The sequence below is a fragment of the Brienomyrus brachyistius genome, chromosome 10 (assembly GCF_023856365.1).
Source record: "Brienomyrus brachyistius isolate T26 chromosome 10, BBRACH_0.4, whole genome shotgun sequence".
NCBI classification, from domain to species: domain Eukaryota; kingdom Metazoa; phylum Chordata; class Actinopteri; order Osteoglossiformes; family Mormyridae; genus Brienomyrus; species Brienomyrus brachyistius.
The window spans coordinates 29,978,871-29,990,052 of record NC_064542.1 but is presented as its reverse complement, the minus strand read 5'-3'; the positions used below and the strand labels follow the sequence as shown (position 1 = coordinate 29,990,052).

The following is an 11,182-nucleotide window of genomic DNA, read 5'->3' as shown; positions in this document are numbered from 1 at the left end:
TCGTGCCGCCAACATAGTTATATCCTAACACCTGTTTCTTTAAGGACAACTTGAGGCACAGATTGGCATTTTCCTCCAGTCCAGTACACCTTCAATCCACGCTGGACCTTTAGCCTGTTAGCCATGAACACCATGACTGGGAAAACCGGCCCCTGCCGTCTCTTCTTTCACCTTAACGTTGCGCGTTCAGGAACACGTTACTTGGTATTAGTCATCAGAAACGCATTAAGACCTGTGCTGCAATCACATTTATCTTCCCCCTCTCTTTCTGAAATAAATGCATGTGGCTTGTTCTTTCAGATACATAAGCAACTTTTTTTGTTATTTTGATGGGAAAAAGGGGTATAAAAATTGAAAGGGAGAGAGGGTGCTTTAAGATTTCCCATAACCACTGTGGCACTTTGGTATTCTGAGCACCAGAAGTAAGAGCAGTAGTAAGGCTCGTGTTTGAGGCACTGTTTTCGCTGAGCGTGACTGGCACTCCCCCACACAGTGGGTTTTTTCCCAGGGTTAATTCTCAGAATAACTCAGCCAAAGACACTCAACTAGGTGTTTTTCCTAAAAGCAACCTTTTCCATCTCCTTTCTCAGCAGGTTTGAAACACAGAGGAACTTCATGCTGAAGCGAGTGGCCTGACCTCAGCAGTGACTCAGCACCGCCGGACTCTTCATCTTTCGGCCGTCGGCTCCCAGATAAACAAGAAAAGCCTGACAGGTCCAGGGACTCGAAAAGGAACCAGGCTGCCCCATTGGTTCCCCTCTTTGTTTGGAAACTACCAAACCTTCACTGCTCTGTTCCTCTGTGACGGTTCCTGGTTCTGCTGAACACCCTTTGAGAGGGGAGGCCCTCTCTCTTTGCTTTTTTTTTCCTACACCCTTTTCGCCATGACAACTGCAGTCCAGCATAATGACTTAGTTTTTGACTTTGCCAGCAACGGAATGGATGAAATCCACCAGGTACTGTTTGCCTTTTAAAAGTCGGAAACTCTTTTTCTTCTTTTACTTTTGTACTAAATTGGACGTTGTTAGCCTTGATATATGTCCACAGTAAGAGCAGAGGCTGGACAAGCCTTCTGTTGAGGTTTAAACTCCTGGCGGCGATTAGCGAAAGGCTCCTGGGATTGGCTTGAATGTTCAGCCGACTGGGGTGTTTTCTCTCTGATTCCCTTTACCAAGATTTTTTTGGGGGGAGGGTGAGAGCTCAGGAAGAACCAGCCGGACAGGGTGTCGGTTTGGGAAAGCGCAAGCCGGGATGAGCGTGAATGTGTTTGTGTTGGGTGCTTTTGTTCGCTGTTTGTTTTGTACATCTGCGTCTGCGTCCGTGGGCGCAGGTGCCTGCTCTGCGCTCGCAGGCGCCCGCCACCTCCATCCTGTACAGCCGGCTCGCAAGCGTGTTTCTGGCCGGACAGGTTGACGCCGTCTCTGCCCCGCCCCGCCCTTTGCTCGCTTTCACCTCCCTGGTCTAACCTGACAAACCTGTCACAGTTCGGGGAAGACGGCTCCCTGCATTTGAACAAAGCCTTTTGTTGGGATAAACTCATCGCGTTTCACTCAATCTTGTCCAGTGCCCACTCGTTTAATCGCGCGAGGATTACACCCCTAAATGTCAGGCATCCCAAAGCAGCTCTTAATTATAGATCTGATAGCTCACTGCATGGAGGTGCAAACCTGCTCCGTCTGATGGCTTTTAGCAAGAGTCTATTTTTTTTGTCCTGCGAGTGTCTTCAGGATGCAGAACCTCCACAGGATGGTGTGATAGTACAGTGTGACTTTTACATGCTCAATTTTGAAGCCAGAACTTTACCCCACTGAAAATTAAAATGTAGCTCAGTGTCCGATCATCTACTACGGGCCACAAACAGAAGCTGATTGCCCTGCCTTCTCCGCCAGCTCCTATATCCCGGACACCCAATGCTTTCTCCTAGATGACTGACCGAGGCTCCGGTTCTCAGCTGTCTTATCTACATTTATCTGTACTTCCTAATATTTTCGGTGTTGGTTTATTGCTTTGTTTTGCATCTGAAGAGTTGGGCCAGGGGCTCCAGTGAGCAGGCAAAGAGGAACAGGGAGGTGTGTGTGAGGGCCTGTTATTCTCAGAACCAGAACACGGAACTAGAACAAGGTGGTCCAAATTCCCCAAGATTTTTATCTGTTGTTTCCCTAACGAAGATACCATACAATAGAGCTCGCAGAACTGCTAACGAGAAAAACTACATCTCTCCCTGTCAGGTTTGCCATGTAATTATGTGAGGAATTCAGTGCTACCCCAAGGACACAATCTTTATCGTGTTTTTATCACAGACAGTTAATGCTAATCTTTACGTCATATACGTACAACTGCTGAAAGTTTTTTTTACCCCTTGCCATTATTGGCGAGAGGCAGTATGAACCCAACATTGTGTTTCAGTGGAAGTACCTTATGAAGCAGGAGATGACACAAACGCAAAGGATAGAGGTTCAGGGAGCGTGAAGTGGACTGCAGGATTAGCTCAGGATGCTCGATAGGAGCCACACTGTCCAGGCCGTCCAGCAGGATGACCTCTGCTGTGTTTCTGTCTCAGGTTCTCGTCCCTCCCCTCTCTCCTTCAGATGTTCAGATGTTTGAAAAAATAGGTAAATAGCTAGTGAGAAGAGTCGGACGATGGTAGCCCTAGATAGACCTTATTCAGGACTGTGTGATAATTACTGAAGTAAACATGAGTATGTAAAGGCAGTGCATTATCCCTGCTTATCGGCTGCGATCAGGTGATTAATTAAGTAACCAAAGCTGGTGTCTGCGCCAACAAACTGGCAAAAGTGCATTAGATAAACTACACTGGTAACGTTGATGCTGGTCCTCTAGTTTCCACTTAGTCAAAAGCAGCGAATATGCTGCCATCTTCTGGACACTGCCCACAACTGTCCCTTTTAATGTCGGAAGGTGTAACTGCTGCATTGCGTGCCATCACAGAACCAGTAGATGAATGGCAGTTGTTGGCTAATATATGTTTCATGCTTTCAGTGATACTGTGAAGGAGTTCAGTAACGTTTCCTGTGATACTGATCATCTCGGAGGGCATGGGGCAGCTCAGGCCGTCACTAGGAAATACCTCTGAAAGTCTGAGTGTGACGGTGTGATTCCTGGCGGAATCCAGCCTGTAGCCCGGAGCCTCTGTTCTATAATGCTGCTCTCGCTCCTCCCCCAGCTGGATGATCCGTCCGTGTTCCCTGCGGTCATCGTGGAGCAAGTGCCTGCCACAGACCTCATGCAGGTGTACTCTGGGCTGGAGTCTGAAGAGGTGCCCAATGGCATCATCGCCGACCCACCCCTGGATGTGGCCGAGGAGCAGATCATGCCTGGTGACGTTGTGCTGTCCGGTAAGGGGGCGGGGCTCTGATTGGCCTCACTCTGATTGGTGACAGGGACCCTGTGCGCTAAGAGCCGCCGCCCTGTTCCCTGTCTCTGCCGCATGAGGCTTGTACCTCCGCGAAACATATAAGTAAATAAATTCACAGATGATGTCTCACTTGCCTACACCTGGTCCGTTCCCTCCAGCCAAGTGTGAGGATATGCTTGTCGTAGATGCAGACATTCTTAGGCGTGCTGATCGACCATCTTGTCTGTCCGCACAGCTCGACCTTCAGGCTCGGACCCCGGGGACAGCATGGAAACTGTGGAGGCAGCGGAAAACCTGCTGAACATGGAGTCCCCCAACAACATCTTGGACGAGCAGCGCATGAGTAAGACCAGCAGCCGGGAGGGGTGTGGAGGCAGCAGTTCGTATTTAGTCATGGTCCTGGCCAAGCTCCACCCAGTCATAAGCGTGGACCCCCCCCCGACCCTGACTATCAGTCCACAGATCTAGATGACAAACGGATATCAGGACATATGTATAGGATATACTGTAACCAAGAGATGGTCACATGGCAGCCAGGACTTCTGGCAGAATAAATATATGAAATATAATGCTGGAAAATAAATGCTAAAAAGAACAGCTTTTGATTACCATATGAGCAACAATGAATAATATCAATTTGTTTTGACACTGTCTAGTCAACACCTACAGCAACCTTTTGGAACCTGAACTCAGCTACATATCACTGCGAGCAGAGCAGCTGTCTGGCAGCAACATAGACATGTCACTGGATGAGGAATCGTCGATGGATGAGACCCCACGCAAGAATCCCACCAAGCCACAAAAAAAGCACAAAGGTACCGTGCAGTCCCACCTCCACCAGCAGGGGGCAGCGTCACATCACCATCGACAGATTTATTCTGCTCATAGAATATTCCCATTGTAGCCCTAATGTCTGTTTTTATCCTACACGTGTCCCTCCCTCCTATTCCAAGGCTGATCCATCTGTGAATTAGATTAAACGAAGAAAAATAAATATTTGTAGCCGCTTATTAGTATTGTATATGAAGTAAATGCCAAATCCTTATTTTACGTGTCATTTAGCGAACAGTGTTTGAATTAAATTTTAATTAAGTTTTGTTGACCCACTTTGAGAGCTAACCCAGGCCTCCTCCCGCCCCCCCCGCCTTATCGCTCCAGCGGTTCGCAAACCCCGGGCAGCACGCTCCTGCTCCCCTATCTCCACCCCCAGCCTGCCGCTGAAGAAGAGGAGCAAGGAGGGAAAAGGTGAGCTGGAATTCAGGATCCGAGGGGGGTGGGGCTTGGTCGTCCTCTTCCTCTCACCTCTTCCCTTGCCTCCTCTGCTGGGATAGAACAGGAAGCCGCTCTCTGTCCGGTGGGGCTGATCTCAGGGTCAGGTAACTGATGGCGCGCCCTCCACGCACTGTGTTTTGCTGGGGACGCAGAACTGATTGCTGGCTGCAGGGCCTGCTCTCCCTCCCCACCCCCTCCCTGGTCCTCGTTGGCCCCCCGCACACTGCGGGGGGAGCGCTCCCCGCACCGTATCCATCACCCTGCCGCGGCAGCTGGGCCGCTCGTGGCCGCTGGCAGCGTTTCTGTTTTAACCACTTGCAGCCGGACTCCTTGCCCAGCTGTCAACGAAGACAAATCTACTGCCAGAGCCACGTAGTCGCCCGTCAGCGGGCCGCGTGCGGCCGGGGGCACGTCCGGCCCGCCAGATCGATTAGCTTGAGTTATGACGGCCGATGCTGTAATTGTACCTCAGTGTTATTTTCGTTTCTTAAATAAAACCTGTAATAGAGGATGACTTATGGTCGGTAGTTAAGTTTTTACAAGGTGTCCTAGTTGAGGGTATGAGAGTCATTAATAAGCAAGTATGTCTTCCCTCCCCCTCAACCCAGGCAATACCATCTACCTGTGGGAGTTTCTCCTTGCCCTTCTGCAAGACAAAAACACCTGCCCCAAGTACATCAAGTGGACGGAGAGGGAGAAGGGCATCTTTAAACTTGTAGACTCCAAGGCTGTGTCCAAACTGTGGGGGAAGCACAAGAATAAGCCAGACATGAACTATGAGACGATGGGAAGGGCTCTCAGGTGAGAATGTCGGCTGGCTTGTGTTTGTAAAGTGTAAGGATATCGTTTAGCTTAGCGGGGAGTGTTTACAGCGTTGGAAAGGGGCCACTATTACAGCGATCTCACCCACCCTGATGCAGGTATTACTACCAGAGGGGCATTCTGGCCAAGGTGGAAGGCCAGCGTCTGGTGTACCAGTTCAAGGAGATGCCGCCGGACCTGGTGGTGATCGACGACGAAGATGACCAATGTTCGGACTCCGGTCCCCCATCAAGAGGCCTGTCCCGTGGGGCGTCCCGGTCTGCAAAGGGCTCGGCGGTGATGAGGCCCGTGAAACGGGAAGCCAGCCCCGCCGTGGTGTACCCGGGCGTGGTGGAGAAGCCGTCCGGGCAGCTGCTGCAGGCGGTGCACATGCTGCCGTCGAGCCAGGCCTTGGACGGACCCACTCCTTCACACACCATTAGGTGAGACGCTCACGCTCGTCCTTCGACACCATGTGCCCTGCCTTCTCATCCATAGGGTGACCAGGGACGGGTTTGTTATAACTGGGGCCCCGTTCAAAAATTCAACCCCCGCCCCCCCCCCCCCCATAGGCATTTCAAGAACTAAATAAATAGCTAACAAATCAAATCGAGTCAAAGGATGGTAGCTATCTAGCTGGTTAGCGGAACATGCTGATTCAGCATCTCCAAAATAATAATAATAAAAAAAACAAATTAATATATTTAGTGTAGTGACTGTTTGTGGCCAACAGAGGGCTTGAATGCTGATAAATACTGGTGCTGAGGGTGGCACCAGCAGATATACCTATATATATATATATATAATATAGGAAATATGGAAGCCATTGCAGGCATGTTTACACAGACGCGTTCCTGTGAGGTGTGGTAATGACAGGCAAATAACCTCATAAACTTATAAATCCTGCCGTTCCTCAGACTCACTGGAGCTGGAAAGTCAGATGATAACCACCTACTCAAAGACATCCACCTTTGTTATTAAAGGCTGTCACAGTTTGCAGATAGAACAATAGTCTCTCGGTCTAGTGGTCTCTCTGCTAAAGTACTGCAGCGGCTGCATTATGAAGCTAATCTTCCCTGAGCTTGGAGTAATTCTCAGTGCGTTTTTAGACGTCTCACTTATTTTTTCCCTGGCTGGTGAGTGAATTGTGGTCTTCATGGTTTCCCTGCCTCAAACTAAGCTGGCACAGAGCTCGGCAGTCTGGCACAGGAGCTGTTTAGTGTTGTCCCACGCTGTGCTTCCGCTATTGTCTGGGTTCATGACGCCGCGCGGCTAGTCTGGGAACTGGGCCAATGAGCTTGGCACAGGTCATTTGTAAATGGGATTTCATGGGGCAACATCATCAGCTGTGTTTCTTTGAGTTACAACCGATGCCCCCCCCCATCTGTTTCCCCGCGGTCACAGAGCCCTGAACGGTCCCACCACGGTCCCTGTGGTCCTTACGTCAGCGGCTCAAGGAGGGGGCACAGTCACCCTGCAGACAGTGCCTCTGACCACCGTGCTCGCCAACAGTGACTCGAGCCACGGCTCCCCGCAGAGGGTCATCCTACACACCGTGCCCTCCTCCACGGCCGGGGGCAAGGATGTGCTGACCTTCCAGACCGCCGGATTGACCGCGGGCACCGCCGGCCTGCCCGACAGCCTCCAAACACAGCAGCTGCTGGTCACCGGCCTGAGTACCTCCGGTGGGGGGGTCATCAGCACCGCCGGCCAGTGCAACGGCCTCCCGCGCCTGGTCACCCTGAGCCCTGGAGGGCAGCCCGTGGTGGCTCAGCAGCCCGGCACGGTAATCGCCACCGTGCTGAAGCCCAGCGAGCTCCGCAGTCTGCAGGTGAAGGAGGAGACGCTGGACCCCCAGTATCTGCAGTCCCTGGTCAACAGCGACCCCGTGGCCTGCATCAGCTACGGGGAGCGGGAGGCCGAGTGCGGTCACAGGACGGTCATTATCAGTGGCGGCCAGGAGGGGGCGCTGAATGGACACTCTGAGCAGGGCGAGGGGCCGAGCAGCAGTCCGGGTGAGGGCCTGACTCCCGTGGTGGAGCTGGAGGAACTGGAGGAGACGAAGGTGCTGGATGTGTCAGAGGTGCATCTCATCCCCGTTCAGGTGAAGACTGAGCCTGTGGAGACATAGAGGGGCCTGGCGGCCCCACGCAGCGAGGATGCTTTGGATGTGTACAAACAGGAAATCCATCCTCTATAACAGCTTTAACTTTTAAGTGATCAGGTTGGCTCTCTCTCATAACGGGGGATTCAAGATTCATTGCTCAAAACTGTGAGCCAAGACTTGGCCCGGGACTTTTGTTTACTCAGAAAAATGTGCCTAAATTTTAACAGCAAGGGATTACTTTTTTTTTTTTTAATTTTTAATGCAATGCATGATGGAAGAATCCCCAAACCCTCAGGGCCTCCTTCGCTGAGCCCTGACACACTGCCCTACCTGGAAAACAGCCATCACAGAAGCAGGTAACAAGGACCCCACGTAATGTATCAGTTGGGCGTCCTGCTTCTGCCTGCACTGCTGCACGGAGAGCCTGCGGCCTCAGCTTCCTGACAGTAACCTAACAAGCGCAAAGGCCGCTCTCAGATTAGTGTCATGGGGCTAGTGCGTCGCATGCAGGTTTGTCATCCAGCGGAAGGACAGTAAAAGCGTCTGCTTTCCCTGCCCCTCCCACTATGTCTGTCCTTGTGGGATGAGACATAGAAAGGCATTACGTAACCAGACGAAATTCAGAGAGCGCTAAAACGTGGGGCCGACAAACTAGTGAGACTCGAGAAGAGTATTTACGATCGGAAAGGCTGCTGTGTTACGCGGGATATTCAGACCTCAGCCGTCCCTCGAACCCGACTCCCCCCCCCCAGGAAATCACTGCATCACAAATCTGTAGCTTCTCCTCAGCTACTTGTGGCCTTATAGCTTTCAGTTGCCATGGAAATGGGCATTCCCCATGCTTCGAGACAATCCAGTAACAGCCATGTTTGTATATAGCTGCATACTATGTCAAGAGAAATTTTTGATAAAAAAGTGATATTTTCTGCTTTTGAAGTTATGTATGTAAGCTTTAAATTGTTTATATGGAAAAAAGAATGAAACCTAAAATATTAAACTATGATATAGAGAACGTTTAGGCCAGAAATGTATTTATTTATTTTTAGAAATGCAAAAAGGCAGGTTTTATCGAAATTTCCAAATGCAGATGTGAGGGAATATATACAAAATATATGAACGTTAAATGAGATTTGTTTAAACCAAAATGTTTGAACGTTTTTTAGCATTCCATGTAATATCAGCTGAGTTTTTAAATTTTCTTACTTTTTCGATAAGAATGGAAAATCCAGAGCTTTGTTTTGTGTGAACTTGGTTCCTTTTCCTTTCCTTCGCATCCTTTCGCCTTCCCTGTAAATATCGACTGTGCTGTGTGAATATTTTACGTCCCGAACATGCTTTTGACCCTCCCCTCAGCTGCTGTGCAAACCCCCCCCCCCATTTACCATCCTGAGATTCACCTCACTGAGTCACTTTTGGGGGGGGGGGGGGCTTCATGCTAATCCTCATGTAATAACGGTTTGTGGCCAGCAGGGGATGGTTTGAGTGAGTTTAAGGTATTTAAGCTAAAAGCTGGTAAATCGAGAAGGGGATGAGGTGCATCTGCATGCCTGGCTCCGTGTGCAGCCCCCATCGCAGCTGGCGGTGTTTATCCGGTGTGTCAGCTGTTACGAGGAGCCTGTCGAGGCCGGCCGTTTTAATCGTAAGGATCTGCGGCAGGGCCCTCGTGTGTGAGTGAACCTGTATTGATCCAGATCTCAATTTGTGCTAAATTGGTGGCAGGGTCTAGAGTAGCCTTTGGAAATATCATCAGCAGTGACCTCACTCTTATTGCCAGCAGCACCTCGTGAGGATGGTGGGGGGGGTGGGGGGGGTGAGTCAGGATTGAGGAAAATGTTGACCGTCGGGCCTCATACATGTCTGGATAAGACGTGTAAATATCGACTTGCTGTCACATTTCATGCTATATTGGAATATGCTTTGGTCGTGGCCCGTATTGCAGGCTGCCGTGTCAAACGTATGTTGCTTGGTAGCGAAAGCAAACGGGGAGGTGTGGGCTGTGGGGGAGGGGGCAGTGCCTCGCAGTGCCCACGCCAACGCCACGAGATCCAGGCCAGGGCAGCTCGGCCCCCCTTTTCTGTCGCTGTGTTTTCATGCATTTCATCTTTCTTTCGTTTTTTTTTTTTTGTTTTGTTTTAATGTTTGGCCAAGCTTTCCTTCATAGAAACCATTTTTTTTAAGAAAAAACAAATGTAATAAATGTCTTTTGATCCAAAGCAAAGCAAAAACGGCTGCTGAGCATTTTATTCGCGCTGGAGCGATGCGGCGACCATCCCTGCACTTTCCCCGGCTCTGCAGGCTGGTGGTTTGCACGGACAGACCCTTTGGTCCTTGCTCTTCCTCGCTGTGGTACCTCTTAAACTCCAGTTACCTGTGTAAATGGGGAGAAACTGTAAGCTGTGTAGATATGTGGGACATTGGTATCACCTCTGTGAGGTAAGCATGCACTCACTGATCACAGTCGTGTTTCGGTCGCGTCATTCACAGGCCGTGAGCCTTTAGCCTTGGAGCGATTGGACAGCCACCACGCAGCGCCTGTGGGACACTTGCCGGCCAGCGGTGGAGGTCCAACCCACCCACGTGGCACAGGTGCACTGGTGCCATGCAAGGAGGGCAAAGCATGCTGGGACGAGCGTCGGAGGGATGCATCATCAGCCCCCCCGCCTTCTGCCAGGGCGTGTGGCCGAACACACGGGCAAGATGCCAAGGCCAAATAAGGGGAGATTAAAATATTAAGTTTAAAGGAAGATTCTAAGAATATTAATAAACCGAAGAATGAAATAATGATGCAGAGCTGTCACCGAGGTCACCTGTTCCCAGGCTGCTGGCTGCCCCCCCCCCCCCTGCGTGAGCGAGACTCGCCGTCAGGCAGGCAGGTCCGGGCCATCTGTTCACCCGCATGTCGCTGGCGGGGCGGGGCGGGGAATGCATAAGAGGACCGGGAATATGCCGCAGTGTGGCCCTATGTGGCCCCGGGGACAAATCGCCCTGCTGGAGAACAAAGAGGCGGACGGCCATGTGTATGGATACATACGTGTGTCATGGCTAAATGTGAGGTGGGTGGAAGAGAGAGGAGCAAGAGAAGCGGGGAGCGGATTTTGATGGATGCTATTCCCGTGGCTTTCTTAGCACAGTTTAGCTGTCTGACACTGGATTCTAGGTGGCTTTCTTAGCACAGTTTAGCTGTCTGACACTGGATTCTAGGTGTTAAGCACCATTATATTTCAGAAAATATTAAATAAATGAAGCAGGTGAGTGAGGCGGAGGCTAGGAAATGCGGGGAGGGCCGGTGTGGCTGCACAGGCTGCTCCTGTCTCTGCGTCTGGCTGCAGCAGCTGCGCATGAATACATTAGTGTGCAAGTTGGCGTGCAGCTGAGGCGGCCGTGGCGCCTGTCAGCGGCTCCTGCTGCACGTGGGTCTGGGCCGAGCCTGGGGCGGAAGTCTATTCGGGGAGTCGTCTGGCAGCTGGGCCTGGCCGCCCCACTCGGTCCCCCCCTCCCCCCGCCGCCGCCTCCACCGGCGCAGCTGTGCATCGCACAATGGCCCACGGAACGGGCCAGAACCCGTGAGACAGACTGCTTAGCTTAGAGCCACGTTTCCCCATTGGCGGCCTGGCAGTATCGGAGGC

The 11,182-nt window shown here is 51.2% G+C and overlaps 1 protein-coding gene across 1 annotated transcript; it reads left to right on the top strand.

Moving 5' to 3' along the window:
* The first annotated feature begins 379 nt into the window (after positions 1 to 379).
* elf1 (E74-like ETS transcription factor 1) lies at positions 380 to 9,690 on the top strand. The gene is made up of 8 exons (XM_049028289.1): positions 380 to 956; positions 3,185 to 3,356; positions 3,612 to 3,719; positions 4,033 to 4,191; positions 4,535 to 4,621; positions 5,257 to 5,449; positions 5,569 to 5,892; positions 6,854 to 9,690. The coding sequence occupies exons 1-8, from the start codon at positions 885 to 887 to the stop codon at positions 7,578 to 7,580; spliced, it is 1,842 nt and encodes a 613-aa protein (XP_048884246.1). The 5' UTR covers positions 380 to 884; the 3' UTR covers positions 7,581 to 9,690.
* Positions 9,691 to 11,182: the final 1,492 nt, after the last annotated feature.